General features: G+C 27.2%; 1 protein-coding gene across 2 annotated transcripts; it reads left to right on the top strand.

Annotated features, from left to right (window-relative positions):
* Positions 1–701: 701 nt before the first annotated feature.
* Positions 702–16,071, top strand: LOC149059052 (uncharacterized). Of its 2 annotated transcripts, none has more exons than XM_089220666.1 (10): positions 702–854; positions 1,877–2,017; positions 2,772–2,960; positions 12,777–12,944; positions 13,099–13,266; positions 13,318–13,562; positions 13,620–13,710; positions 13,820–13,936; positions 14,287–15,609; positions 15,757–16,071. In XM_089220666.1, exons 2-10 carry the CDS (start codon positions 1,963–1,965, stop codon positions 15,969–15,971), a joined length of 2,571 nt encoding a protein of 856 aa, XP_089076792.1. In that variant the 5' UTR covers positions 702–854; positions 1,877–1,962; the 3' UTR covers positions 15,972–16,071. The 2 variants fall into 2 exon arrangements, with proteins under 2 accessions (XP_089076792.1, XP_089076791.1); XM_089220665.1 differs by having other exon boundaries at positions 703–854; positions 14,284–15,609.
* Positions 16,072–16,073: the final 2 nt, after the last annotated feature.

Below are 16,073 nucleotides of genomic sequence, written 5' to 3' on the forward strand. Positions count from 1 at the left end.
AACCAGTATATCTTAGCAAAGAAAAAGTGTCATCAACGGAATGACTGCTTTTAGCCAAATTTTTTTTATGTTTTCAGATCAGCAAATACATTTATATTCTATACTGATCATTTCTATTTTAAATTTTCTTAAAAATACTTACATTATCGAATTGGTTTTTAAATATATAGTATACAAATATATTACAATGCATTGGGTAAACAAAATTAATTTTTGAATTTTTTATACTTGGCTTAGCTTACTAAAAGACCGTTCTGGTCCCTGCGCCTAGCAGTGTCTGATGAACGAATAAAGTCTAACGCAGGTGCGTAATTAAGGGAGGGATAAGGGTGATAGATACCCAAAAATTTTTATTTTACTGCTAAAATTTTTTATTTGGTGGGGTTTTTTATAGCTTGGCTAATTTTGCTAATAACATATAACCCCCCCAGCCAAATTCCTAATTATGCCACTTGTATATCGTATACTGTAGACAGCCATCACAGTTGTAAATTATAATATATATATATTATATTTGTATATGGAATATTTATGTAGAACTGTGTTTGAAAAAAATAACTAGGTCAGGCCAACTGGCCAACAATTAAAGAATGTGCAGAGGCACATTTTTGACTATAGAACATCGCCGCATGCACAGGCACGGACATTCCTGCTACTGTTGGGAAACTCGTTGGTACGACGACTATATCATACGAATGAAGTGACGGCCGTAGTGCGGACTGTTATGTTTTATGATTGTTTTTATACTTACATCGATATAAATATTTCTGACCAACATTTTGTTCAAGTTATATTTGAGACCGTTCGACGGTCTATATAAGGAACAACGCTGATCCAATCGTCTTTGGTAACCGGTGAGAGTCCGACGAGAGTCATTAACTAATTTAAAGTTATACAGTATGGTGTACAATGATACAACTGATACGACAAGCCAAAAGGAAATTTTTTCTTTTTGTCCACTACATTATAGTTTGTCTGCATTTTACGAGTTGTACAAAATAATATTTTAGCAATAATCATCAAAATCGTCTTTTTAATACAAATATTCTATCCCACAACAACTTCTATCAATAGTTTGTTGATTGTTTTGATGCATTACGCAGTTCAAGTGTAATTATGTTTTTTCATGTAGGTATACCTAAAATTTTATAGGTTATTTTATCGGATGAGTTTAATTTTCCTCACAAAATATAGGTATTAGGTATACGCATATTAAATTTAGCATATCCCATACAAAATAGAAATAATAATTAATGATCATGTTTTTACATAACATGCAAATTATAATATTTTGCTTTTTTAAATTTAAGTTTAACATAAAAAGATATGGACCACCCCGAGCTCCTTTACAACCGATAAAAATTACGGCAAAACACATAATTGATTAATTTAATATCATTATTGTTATAACTTATGGAATCTATAGATTAAATATGATTTGTTACCTTATTGATATCTATATATTATATTTAAATAATGCCATATTACGTTATATTGAAATGTTTATCTAAGTTGTAAACTAATTAAAGTAAAAAAAAAAACTTAAAAAAATAATAATATTATGAACTCACGCTGCGTTTGACAATCACTATACTATTACGTCAAACCGCATATTTCATTGAGAGTCGCGTGAAAATGTTAAATTTTACACAATTTTATATTACTGATGATATATTATTAGAAGTGAATCGTACGCAAACCTTATCATCCAGACAAGTAAAAAAAGAAAAACATTGAGATTTTTTCATCGATCATTCGAGAAGTGTAATTTCACGGAATGGGAATTCGTTATTAACATAATGTATGTATAATCCACAATATTGACCTTTAATGTTATTTTTGTTTATCGCTGATGGTGTTCCGGTCCGTGATAAAGAGGATGTAGTGGTGTACGCAGCACACATACACGACAATTTTGAATTCAGTTATCGTGTGAGCAGTTCACAAACCTAGCTGTTCACGATGGTCGAATTCAGTGTCATTTTTGTCTTTTCCGTTTACTTCTATCTGAGTAAAGGTTAGTATAATATAATTAGCAACAGATCTTATTTCAATATAATATAATATATTTTAAGAATAAATTGTGAGTTGATATACACTATATACAATTGCTGAAAACATAACAACTCAGCAAATACACAAAATATTTGTAAAAAAGTCGATATCGACCCTGCGACGTTTGTTGCTCAGAGCCAACCGGGTTGATCAGTTTTGAGCAAAGCTTTATATACTTATAGTTATTGTTAGTACTTAATAAATCGATTTTAACGTATAAATCTGAAACAATAATTTGCTTTTGTTTTTGTTTCCTAACTTAATTTAAATTTAACTTGTTTGGCATTCTATTGGTAATTATTAAAAATATTTAACCTAATATTTTTACGAATTTTCAAATTAATTACAATTAGATTATTTTTTATCAAATACGTTCAATACCAGTTACCTAGTTATGCCTCGGCACTCGAGTTTGTTATCTTTCCACCATGATAAAATTATAATCGATTTATCGATAGTTAAATATAGTATATATAATTATTTTACTTAGCATTGTTCACATAGTTATTACTATCATTTAAATACTATTAAAAATATATATATACATTATTTTTATGATTTAATTATGGTTTTGAGATTATTTAATAAAAATGTAAGCTATCATCACCTATGTTATGCTATTTGTGATTATTATGGCATATGGGTGGTAAATTACAGCAACAATTAAGTTTTGAACTTGACGAAGTAAAAAATAACAATTATTTGTGTGATTTCAGTATTAGAATGCGATTCTCTATCGAGAAGTCGGTGTCCGACCATTGAACTGGACAACGGTCGAGTAAGATTGCGGTCGTCTGGACGGTTAGCGAGGATTACTTGCCTGCCGTCGTTCAAGCTGGTTCGTGGTAACGAGGTGGCGAATTGTGTTCGAGGGCAATGGGACACCGAGAATCCTATTTGTGCCAGTAAGTTGACGTAATCAATTCACTATTATAGTATAGAGTAGTCAAGGAATAAAAAATTAAGTATATGCAAATCGCAGAAGCAAAAATGTACAAGCTAAACATTTAGTAATTTAACGAATAATGAAAGAAGACTGTACAAATAACAAATAGACTTTAATCGTGGTACCTAATTTATTTTTAAGTTAATAGTAGGTAGGTAATATTAAAATATATTTAACTATTACTCGATGATATTTAAATAATGCGTTGTAACTGTTGCTTACTTCTTGGGCCATTTATGTATATTTATATATCTAATTTTTTATCGTCTGTGTCCATTTTAAAACTACTTAATTCTGTTAATTATTACATAAGTACTTAACATTGTATATTTATCTGTACTCTTTCTATAATTGCCTAATTGGGCCTAAGTTAGTCAAAATAAAATAAAAATAAATAAAAAATAATTAGTGGAGATAAAAAATTAAAAATGCTGAATCGCTTGAGTTTTTATATTTATGATAACAATTTGATTATTCTATATTATAAGAAATATTTTTTGCAAATGTCATTCGACAATTCACTAAAATATGTTTTTCTTACTATTTACTAACCATGATTACACAGCAAACTGTATAAAAAGCTCAGCCTGCAGACGTTTCTGAAGGTCTATAATGCATAAATTATATTAATACAATACAGTTTACTGATTGAAATATAAAAAAAAAATACCCCGGTTTCCCAACCTATGGCCAGTGGCCACAAATTACTTGCATGATAGTGTGATGTGTCACTTAACTGTTTTAATGGTATACCGATATTAGACACTAATAAATCACTTTACGTACTTACGCAATGCATTCATATAGGTATAACTTTTTAAAATTCATAGCGGGTTGTTTTTACTTTTTAGCAAGTGTATTTCAATCATTTCGATTCGAAGGGCATAACGTGTGTTCATAGCGTAAGATCTATAGAAGTGTTTAGTTTTAGAGTAATATACAAATACTTCCTGAACAGTGAACATTATTATTTCCGTTTTTTATCTATAAATAGGACGACAGTACAAACTGCAAATGTATATAATACTGAATACAGATGTCATAAAATTATTATCAGAATGTTACATGCCAACCGATTTACCATTCACTAAGAACTAGGTATTTATCGTTTTAGTTGGATTTTAGCAGTTTTTTTGCATAGTTATTAATCAGAAATATTATATTTCGATACAAATATAGTGTATTGATTGAAAACAATTGTTGTTGTTAAGTTATTATTAAAAAAAATATATACATATTATATAATATTAATCATGTATTAACCGAAGATAACTTTGATGTCTTGATAGCACATGTATAATACTTTATAATATAATAACAAGTCAATAGGTAAATCTCAATATAAACAGACATAATAATTATACTTGTTACTATCATGTGTATATATAACATTATAATATTATTATATCATTATTCTTATTTAAATAATCATTAAACAACTCTAACTCTCTATCCAGTATAAAGTGTTGCCGCTGGGTGATTACTTCATCATGTCAACTATGCCAATATATTATGTAAATCCTCAAATATGCTTATTGTAAAATTTATTTATAGATTGTATGTATTAAAAACAAAAGTAAAAAAAAATAATAATCATTAATTAGATAAGTCTTTGATACTAAACAAATAATTATACAACCAGACAAATAATCATCCAACGGCTCCTTTGTGTCTTCGCAAAATGTTGACGGCTCCGAAATTATAATTTATTACAAAAACCAATGTTTATAATTTATATTTATGTAGTTGTAATAATAATTTATTTATTATATGACATATATAAAACGTGGCTTTCTTCGACAACTCCCACGACGCACAGTTTGAATACCTCTGAACTAGACAGTACATTTATTTATTTTAAAAGTATTTATTAGTTTTAAATATTTTAAAAGTATATGTCATAGACCACGAGAGGAAAGAAAACACGTGATAAAAAATTACTAATGAATTAATTCTTGAATTATATTGAACAATTTATAAACATTAATATTTATAAATATTATTTACATTACTATAAAAAAAACAAGAATACGCGTGTATAAGTGTATTTATTACAGTCACATTAACTCTGTAAAATAAAATTATTATTTTCATAATTCACTAACTAAAGATTCGGTGTCAATAATAATTACATGGGTATGTGTGAGTCCAAAAATCATGTAATATTATAAATTTATTGCTCGTTACATTAAGGTCAAAGTATGAAGTCAGGCATTAATGGACATTTACATAATTACAAATAACAGAAGACAATTGGATAGGTACTGATTAATTAGCACTTAAATATTATCATGATATAACATGAGGTATAGTAGAGTACTTTCAATTTTTTTTTATCAACATAAACATTAATATTTCGTGTAATATGATATGCATTTATGATCTATTTTGCTTTTTTTTTTTTGTATAAAAATTTAATTATATTTTCATCTTATTCATCGTTTAATTTTGTATTCATGTAACTTTACAATCCACTTTCAAAATAAATTCTATATTGATTAATGTTTAATCTGCTTTTTTTCACTACCGAAAGCCAAGTGCAAATAATTTGGGAAATTAATAACTAAATACCTATTACGTGTATTTTTTTATTGCGATGAATATACAATAAACCAGTGGTTCCCAAATATAGCCGTATTATATGGTGCTTTGCTGTGAATACCTACCATGAAAGTCAGGATGAAAAAAAAAATACTCATTAATAACGAATTTTTGTAAAATTTAAGTACAAATTTTAAATTATATATTATGAATCGTTGACCGCGATACCCTTAGAATGTGCTCGCAGTGCCTCCAGAGCACCGAGGTGCACAGTTTTGGAACCGCTGCAATAAACCATTTGCGAGATACCACTCTGCTGTACAATTGGTTGATGAAATGAATGTGTTAAATTTGGATTCAATGATATATCGTATTTGTATTTGTACAAAAAACAATTCTGAACGGAAATGCTCTGTCAGAGTGTCAGCCTATGTCAAGTACATAATATTTTCATGATAAGTTTTTTTAAGTTTTTTGGTATTGCTATTAAAGTACTCGTAACTTATTTCACTTTTAGAGTAGATATTACGAATGGTTTATTTCATTTTTGCCGAAAGTATATTTTGTTATATTAATATTAATTAATAATAAATTATTGTTATACTATAATAGTCAATATTTCTATCATATTATACTGTTATAATTCTTTTTTTCAATTTTCATATTTCATTTAATTTGATTTTCTAGTAAATTTTTATTTTAGATTTAGTTTTAGGAAATCTTATGAGGAATTCTGTATTAAATTTTCAAATCTTAGATATTTTACGGATTTCATAAACATTTTAACTTCAGACAATAATAAAAAAAAAGCGGGTAAATGGGTATCGCTCTGCTGTACATTGGGGGTGGGGTGGACCTCTGACTAGGGTAGGTTAAATTTGAATGCAATGATAGGTATCATTGTATACGAAAAACGATTCTGAACGGAGACAGGTTATCTGTCTAGGATATATTATAGATTATTAAAATTTTTCAAATCTTAGATTTAAAAAGAAAATTTTTATTAATTTCTAGCTTAAAATAATTTGCGAATTTTCGTGATTTTTACGTATGTTGTCAAAATTAAAATTTAAATGCTTGTAAAAAAAAAAAGCAGGTAAGTCGTGGATGTCGCTCTGCTGTACAGTAGGTTACTGTAATGGATATGGATGCGGGATTAAATTTGAATGCAATGATAGGTAACATTGTATACGAAAAACGATTCTGAACGGAGATGATTTGTCAGTCTAGGATATATTATATTTTAATATTGTCATATATTCTATTTTGAAACAAATATTTTATTTTTCAATTAAGACGCATTTTGCATAAGGCATGGTTAATCAATTAGTGTAGTTATTATGTAGTTATCATAATTCATAATACCTTATATTATCATAGATATACATATACCTGGTTTGAGGATAAATCGTTATCGTTACGCGATTTCATAAAAATTTAAAACTCAAACGCTCAAAACATTTTTCCTATAATGACGCTTCAAATTTTCTCTATAGCTATTTGAAACAAAACTTATGGAAAACTTATTGTTGAATTTTATAACCTTAAATAAAAAAACAAACAATATTATGAATTTTGATCTACAAAATAATTCGCAAATATTCATGGTTTTGACGAATATTTGTCAATATTTGAAATTCAAATGCTAATAAAAATTTAATTTGAATTTCCGTTTGACATGTTTTTTGTGATAAAGATTGAAAAACTGGTAAGGAATCTTATATTAAATTATTAAATCTTAGTTTAAAAAAGAAAATTTTTTATTAATTTCTTGCTTAAAATAATTTGTGAATTTTACGTATTTTGTCAAAATTCAAACTTTGAATGCTTATTAAAAAAAATTGTAACTATGAATTTATTTTATTTTTCAACTGCTATTGTAATAATATGTTAAGAGCCTTTTATTAAATTTTCAATATTTTCTACTCAAAAAATAAATTTTTATCGATATTAATTTAAAAAAAAAAACTAATAATGATCGAAAATTTAATATACCTATGAATAGTTCAATTTAAGTAAAATTTTTTTAAAAAATTCATGGTGGATAGAACATAGGTACTTATATAAACATTCGGGGGAAATTTCATGTATCAATGGTCCATCGTTTTAAAGTTACATAAAAAATCAAAATTGATTTTGTCGAAAACTGGTTGTACGTAAAATTTCCTGTTTTTCCGTTAATTTTTAGTTTGTTTATCCCAATTATTTAGAAAAATATAAAGAATTTTTTACTTTTGATCCCCAAAGTATCAACTAAATTTAATTTCTGATTTAACAAGGTACTGAAGTTAGAAAAGTCAAAGCATTTTTACTGCTCCAAAACGTAATGACAAAAATATTCATGGTTTTGACGAATTTTTGTCAATATTTGAACTTCAAATGCTAATAAAAAAAAATTGTGCCTATGTATTCTTATAATTTTTTATTCACTATAAGAATAACTTATGAGGAACTTTGTATTAAATTTTCAAGTACCTATTTTGATTGGGCCAAAAAAAAATTTAATCGACACTTCAAAAGAAAATTTTCAGAAAAATTGAAAATTTCAGTTGTCTATAAATACCTATCTCAAAAAAGTCACAATATTTTGAAAATTAAATCATGTGAAGAAAATACCAATCTTAATAACTTGTGTGAAATTTTCAAGTATTTACGACTTATACTTTTTTAATAATAACAAATGTTTAAAATCGATTCAGGATAAATCGCTATCGTTACGCTATTTCGTAAAAATTTAAAATTCAAACGCACTTAAAATTTTTCCTATAATGATGCTTCGAGTTTTCTCTATAGCTACTTGAAGAAAAGCTAATAGAAAACTTAGTGTTGTATTTTTAACCCTTCGGTATAAACACAAACAATTTTATGATTATTCAACTTCAAAATTACTTGCAAATTTTCGCGTTTTCGACAGATTTCGTAAAATTTTGAACTATAAACGCATATTAAAAAAAATTGTGACTTACGATTTTAATAATTTTTTTTAGCTACAATAAGAACAACTGATAAGGAACCTTGTATTAAATTTTCAAGGTTTTTTGGTCGTCCAACATTTTTTTACCGACACTTCAAAAAAAAATTATCAAAAAAATTGAAAATTTCAGTGGTCTATAAATAACTCAACAAAAGTCAACAATTTTTTAAAATTAAACTGTATATAGATAACACTAACATAAACATTTGGTTAAAATTTCAAGTATTTGCAGTGATTAGTTTTTGAATTACAACCATATAAAAAAACCGATTTGGTCGAAAACTGATTTTGCGTAAAAATTCTCGTTTTTCTGTAATTTTTTTTGTTGTTTTTCTCGATTTTTTTTGAAAACTGTTGGAAAATGTTTACTTCTGACCTCTATAATGCACCAAGGATCTTCACTTTTACATCGGAAACCACCCCCAAAGTTTGAAATAAAAGCATTATTTCGACTAGTTATGCTGTACACAGACACAAAAAAAAAACACCCATCATTGTAAAATCTTCACTTCGTTCAGAATCTAAAATATGACTATGCATATCTTTTATTTTTTAACTGCTATTGTAAAAATATTTTTGGAACCTTGTATTAAATTCTAAAATCTTAGAATTAAAAAGAAAAACTTTCATGAATTTCTATCTAAAATAATTTGAACATTTCCGTAGTTTATATGTATTTAGTCAAAATTTGAACTGTAAATACTTATAAAAAAAATTTGTGACTATATATTTCTTTTATTTTTCAACTGCTATTGTAAAAATATGTTAGGAGCCTTGTATTAAATTTTCAAATCTTAAATATAAAAGTAAAATACTTTATGAATTTCTAGTTTAAAATAATTTGCGAATTTTCGTGATTTTTATGTATTTTGTCAAAATTCAAACTTTAAATGCTTTAAAAAAAAAATTATTCATATATATTTCTTTTATTTTTCAACTGCTATTGTAAAAATATTATAGGAGCCTTGTATTAAATTTTCAAATCTTAGATTTAAAAGAAAAACTTTTATGAATTTCTATCTAAGATAATTTGAAAATTGCCGTAATTTTTAAGTATTAAGTCAATATTTAAACTTCAATTGCTAATAAAAAAAAATTGTGCCTATGTATTTTTATAATTTTTTAATTACCTTAAGAATAACTTATGAGGAACTTTGTATTAAATTTTCAAGTATTTTGATTGGGCCAAAAAAATTTTATCGACACTTCAAAAAAGAATTTTCAGAAAAATTGAAAATTTCAGTCGTCTATAAATATCTCAAAAAATCATGTAAAGAAAATGCCAATTTAAATAACTTGTGAAATTTTCAAGTTTCTACGACTTATACTTTTTGAATAATTACAAATATTTAAAACCGTTTAAGGATAAATCGTTATCGTTACGCTATTTCGTAAAAAATTAAAATTCAAACGCACTTAAAATTTTTCCTATAATGATGCTTCGAGTTTTCTCTATAGCTACTTGAAGGAAAACTTATGGAAAATAAGTGTTGTATTTTTAATCCTTATTTCAGAGGTTCCCAACCTTTTTTGACTCGTGGCACCCTTGGACATTTTCTAAAAATCTGGAGGCACCCTATGCTCTATAGTCTATACTATACTATAGAGTACTTCGTTTCTATTTATTAGTGCATAATTATAATCAAAAGTAGTAAGGTGTAGGACGTAGGTGCATACTACAGTCGATTCCGCTTTATTGGGACACATTGGTTGCGTGTTATTTTGTCCCAATAAAGCGGTTGTCCCAATAATCCGAAATGAAAAAAAAACATATAAATTTATTGAAAAACTGATTTTTTGTTTTTATTATTACAAGTACAAAAAGAAAAACATAGTACATATTATGTATAACCTAATTATTTATAAAATTACACACTTATTTATTTTTTTTATTATTTTATCTTATTTAAATAAATTAAGAATATTACCTTGTTTTTTACATTTTAATGTTTGTTGACGAATGTAGTCCGAACAAGTATTTAAAGCACTTATCGGGCTTTCTTCATTTTCTTGTTGAAGAAAAAATAATCTCAATGTTTCCAAAGATTTCTTTGCCTCCTGTAGTCGGATTACGCGAGTCGTTTGCGATTGTCGGACTATTGATCTATTAATATTTAATATTATACTCGATAAAAATGTCCCAATTATCCGGATTCGCGGCCCAGATAAGCGGCGTACTTTTTCATTACAAGTATACATTTGTTTTTGTAATTTTAGAATTGTCCCGATTAAGCGGTTGTCCTTATTAACCGGTGTCTCTATTAAACGGAATCGACTGTATATACATATTACATTTTATAAACAAATTATTACATTGTATTGATTTTTATTTTTAATTATTATTTATTTTTATTTATTATTTAATTTACAATATTAATTTAAAATTAGGGAACTTATTTATTCATTTATTATTGGAACTAATGTGACACTTGGGCTTGTTTTTTTTTACACAAATCTTTTATTTGTGGTCGAATAGTTGAAAGACATACTCTCATTTCTTCTTCAATGAACTCCATTTTCATTCGTTTATTTGATTTTATGTTAACAAGAGTGGAAAATCCTTGTTCACATAAATATGATGTCGAAAACTGCAGTAATATTTTTAGAGCTTTTTTGCCAATTTCAGCGTGAATTTTTTCAACCTGAATCCAAAATTCATTTAATGAAACATTTTTGTATTTTAATAAAAGAGTTCGATTGTTTCGTATTTCAGCGAGCTCTTCTTCTTCTTCAAGGCTAAATTCAGTTAAACATATATTTTTATCAAATGGGTTAGGTTTTTATCAAATAAATTTATCCATTATTTTAACTAAAATTTAATTATATAAAATTATAAAATATCTAGACACGACTGAAATATATATGCTTCGCAATGATGACTAAAACCAGACTGATTGTACTGAAATTGTTAGTATGCCTATATTATTAAATTACTATTGTCGATACATGTTTTACAAAAATTAATATAAGATAAAAGCAAAAGACATCAAAGCGATAGCAATGAAACTGGTATATGAACATAAAAATAGATCGAACATCGTAATATTTCTACAAAATATATGAAACACGATAGGTTTTATATTATTATAGTCCGTTTTATTACTCACAATGCTATATTTTTAATGAAATTGTTTTTTCTAAAAAAATATTTCAAATAATTTCGCGGCACCCTAAAAAAATTTCGGCACCCTGGTTGGGAATCTCTGCCTTATTTATAAACGCAAACAATTTTATGATATTTCAACTTCAAAATTACTTGCAAATTTTCGCGTTTTCGACAGATTTCGTAAAATTTTAAACTTTAAACGCTTATTAAAAAAATTGTGACTTACGATTTTTAATTTTTTTTAGTTACAATAAGAACAATTCATAAGGAACCTTGTATTAAATTTTCAAGTTTTTTTGGTCGTCCGACATTTTTTTACCGACAATTCAAAAAAAAATTCTCAAAAAAATTGAAAATTTCAGTGGTCTATAAATAACTCAACAAAAGTCAACAATTTTTGAATATTAAACTGTATGTAGATAACACTAAAATTTGGTTAAAATTTCAAGTATTTACAGTGATTAGTTTTTGAATTACAACCATATAAAAAATCGATTTGGTCGAAAACTTATTTTGCGTAAAAATTCCTGTTTTTCTGTCAATTTTTTTTTGTTTTTATCGATTTTTTTGAAAACTGTTGGAAAATGTTTAAAATGTTTACTTTTACAAAATTTCTTATGGCCGTAAATAGTTTAAAAAAAGGTTTAAAGATTTTAAAAATTTTAGGATGTATAAGCAATTCTAATGTAAACATTTATCTACGGTTATTTTTCATACCAAAAACAAAATTGTTTTTTCCCAACGATTTTGAAAGCTACTGATGATTCTAAATTTTTATCCCTCGAATGCACCAACTAGATCCACTTACCCATCAGAAAAGATACTGATGTTGAAAATCGAAGCGTAATAATTAAACTACCCATTCATTGTGCATGGATAAAAAACAAATATACATCGTTGTATAATCAATACATTCATCGTTCCACTCAGAATCTAAAAGTAGTACATAAAATACAGAATAATCAAATCTGATTGTTATCGTCATAGCTGAAGTAAATATTTAATAGTAATTAGCATCTACCAACCTCTTCTCTTAATATTAATTATAAAATAATTAGTTTAATTTCTATAGACATTAAATGATTAAACTGTGATTAATTGTAGTCTATCTAAGTATTAATTTTTATTTAAATTTTTATTTCTAAATATAACAGGAGAAGGTTGTCCCATTCAGGATCTTGTACCTCATGGAAGATTAGATGTTCTCTATCAAGGTGCTAAATTAGAAGTAATATGTGATGTTGGATATACAATAGATGGTCCAAGTTATGTTTATTGCAATGAAGATTTGGAATGGAATGAAGAATTAAAAGGATGTAAAGGTGAGCAAACTTGTGTGTACTTAATATTAGTATTTACCTAAACACATCCCAACTTAAAACTTGTATACATTACTATACAATGTATATTAATATATTATGCCATTATGTGTAACAAATATTATTGATTAATCCAATATTAAATTGTTTTGAACAGAACATGATCAAATATTTTTATCCTGTGATTTTGAATCGTCAGATGAAAGATTTTGTGGTTGGAAAAACGATATTTTTAATGATGTTGATTGGTTGGCTGATAAAATGACGTTCATTTTGTTTACTACCAGACGTCACGTACCGCCCGGATCTTCTCAGTATTTTAAAAGTCAGTAGGAATATGACTAGTTTGAACAAAATGTAAGAATCTTTTTATCAGGTAATTATATATCTTTGGATGCTGGAAATTACGGTTCTACTACTACAGGAAAATTATTATCACCAACACTTCTCCCAGTTAAAAATAAACAAAGGTGTTTGATATTCGCTTATCGAGTAATGTCAGGAAATTCAAACGGTATTCCTATTCTAAAAGTCACTTTTGGTGGCATACCTCACTGGGAATCTCACGAAGGAGAAGGAAGAGTTATAATTGGGTTGTATCAATTTAATATTACAACTAGAGTGGGTAGATTCAAATTGTATTTTTTAAATAGTATGTTTAATATTATTATTTTGTAGATCGTAATTGAAGGGAAAAGTTGTAAAGCAGCCATTGATAATATAATTATTACAGAAGGCGATAGTTGTAATAATTCACCGTACGAAGAAGGTATATTTATGGTATCTATAATGATTTATAGCTATTCAACTTAAATTTTGAATTAGCCAAACATAAATTTACAATATAATCATAACAAGTAATATTTAATTGTTTATAGAGACAAACAGTTGTCATGATAATTGTGGAAAAATAACGTCCGGTAGGTGTTCATGCGATTGGGATTGTTTTAATAATAACAACTGCTGCCCAGATATACAAATCAAATGTCCGTATAGTGAGTATTAACTGCGTTTCATTTGTATCCTTATCAGTGGTGCCCACAGGTTTTCTATAAACCAGTTTAGTTATATTCGAGCCCCTAAATTTATTTAATTTATATGGTTATATTAGTTATATCTTATATACTTGCTTACATATTTCACACTGCGTCACTGCTAACAGTTAACGTTTCATCCAACGATTTAATGATCCAGATGAGTAGTTATGCATTTATAGTGTTTATTTTAAATTTGGCCCCGGTTCCTGAGACCCACATAGAATCAGTACAATTGAGCTACCCTACGTGGGCACCACTGTCCTTATTATTATGTATTCATTAATATAACATTTGTTAATTTACAGTAGTTTCAATGGATAATATCACTAGATTATACTTAACTACTGCAACTACTGTCACAAAAACCACGGTGACGACTACAGCAAAAAATACATTTTTAAATGTAACTGGAAAGAATATAACGTCTTCTAGTTCCGTAATAACAACTCCCAAAAACGGACAAAATGATACGATTATAGTTGAGAATATCACCACAGCAAGTACTGATAAACCTTCGAACATCACATCTACATTTGCATCCGCATCTATGACGAATTTAATAACGAAACCCATGGCTGTATCAATCCCATTGACAACAACGTCTACTGAAGTTCCAAAAAGTACTTTATTTGTGAATTCTACGACTTCTCGTTCCATCAACCCCCATGTAATAATCACGAGTCCTAATGTCTCATCGATTATTCCAAAAATAGTGATGGACATTCAAAATAATAATTCAAAAATAATCAGTACACCTTTAATGACGATAATCCCTAATATCTCTAGCTCAACAATCGAACCTGTTACAATAAACAAAACTTTGGCTACCAAAAAGTTAAATATTACACTTGCGCCTACTGTGATCACTAAATCTTTGATGGTAAATACCACTGTTTCTATGACTACGACATTTCCTAATATTTCTAGCTTATATTCCAGACTAGATAAACTGAATCCTTCTATGAAGGTTGTTATTATTCCTACTACAATTACTAAATCTGTAGTGGAGAATACTCCTTTAGTGACTTCAACGTTAGTTCATTCGTCTAACTCAACCGTTAAATCACTTGACGTGAATTCAACACTGTCTACCGGAAAACAATTCAATTCATCTAGTACAACGGCTAAAAGTATAACTGTCAATTCCACATCCACTACAGCATTAATTAATAACTCTAATAAATTACCAATTAAACCAATAAGTATACTTGCAAACAGTGGTGAACAGTTGAGTAATAAATCACTTAATACTCAACAAACCAAACAGAATACGATAATTAACGAAAATAAAACAACGATAAATAATTTAACGACTCTTATACCGAGTACTGTCAAATATTTAAACGGCTCCATTGTTCCTGTAAAAAAAATGGTCGTTTTCGACATCTCTGATTCAAATCCTAACCTAAAACAATTTGAATACAATCGAACTTTAAGCAACAAAGATCTCCTTAATATAACAACCGAATCTTATAATATTTTGGATCTTATAAATGCTAGTATGCCCATTAAAAATGAAAATCAAACAAAAGTTTTAAAAGTTCACGAGAAATCAGATTTAAGCAAGTTATTTCATAACCGTTCATCGAAAAACATTGACAATCGGTTGGCAGAGCACGTGAAACAAAATGGTAAGTTAAAGCGAAAAAAATTTAATTTTTAATAAATGGTACTATAATGATAAATAATATGTAAATAATAAATAAATAAACCTATGTGTTGATATTATTATAAAATAATTTTTAATTTAAAACGTGTTTTTAACTTGTATGTTACAGCAAATGCGAAATCTTCTTACACAATATTTAATACCATTACCATTATTAAATACATCGTTGCACTCGGTGTCGTACTTCTTACATTCAAGTTCACTTTGTCTTTTATATTGTTGCGTTTCAATAAAACTTCCAGTGATGAAATGGACGAACGCTTTATTGGAACAGATAATGAAAGTTCTTGTAACATGGAACTGACTAGTAATCACAAGGAATGAATCACTTATGTTTTTAAGTTTATTGATCGATTATTTTAATACATAATGATGTAAAGTTTATCTCAAATTAATAAATTGTGTTTAATATTTGACTAATATATA

Source organism: Diuraphis noxia, unplaced genomic scaffold (assembly GCF_037042655.1).
Source record: "Diuraphis noxia isolate RWA-SAM2 unplaced genomic scaffold, SU_Dnox_SAM2 contig0002, whole genome shotgun sequence".
NCBI lineage: Eukaryota > Metazoa > Arthropoda > Insecta > Hemiptera > Aphididae > Diuraphis > Diuraphis noxia.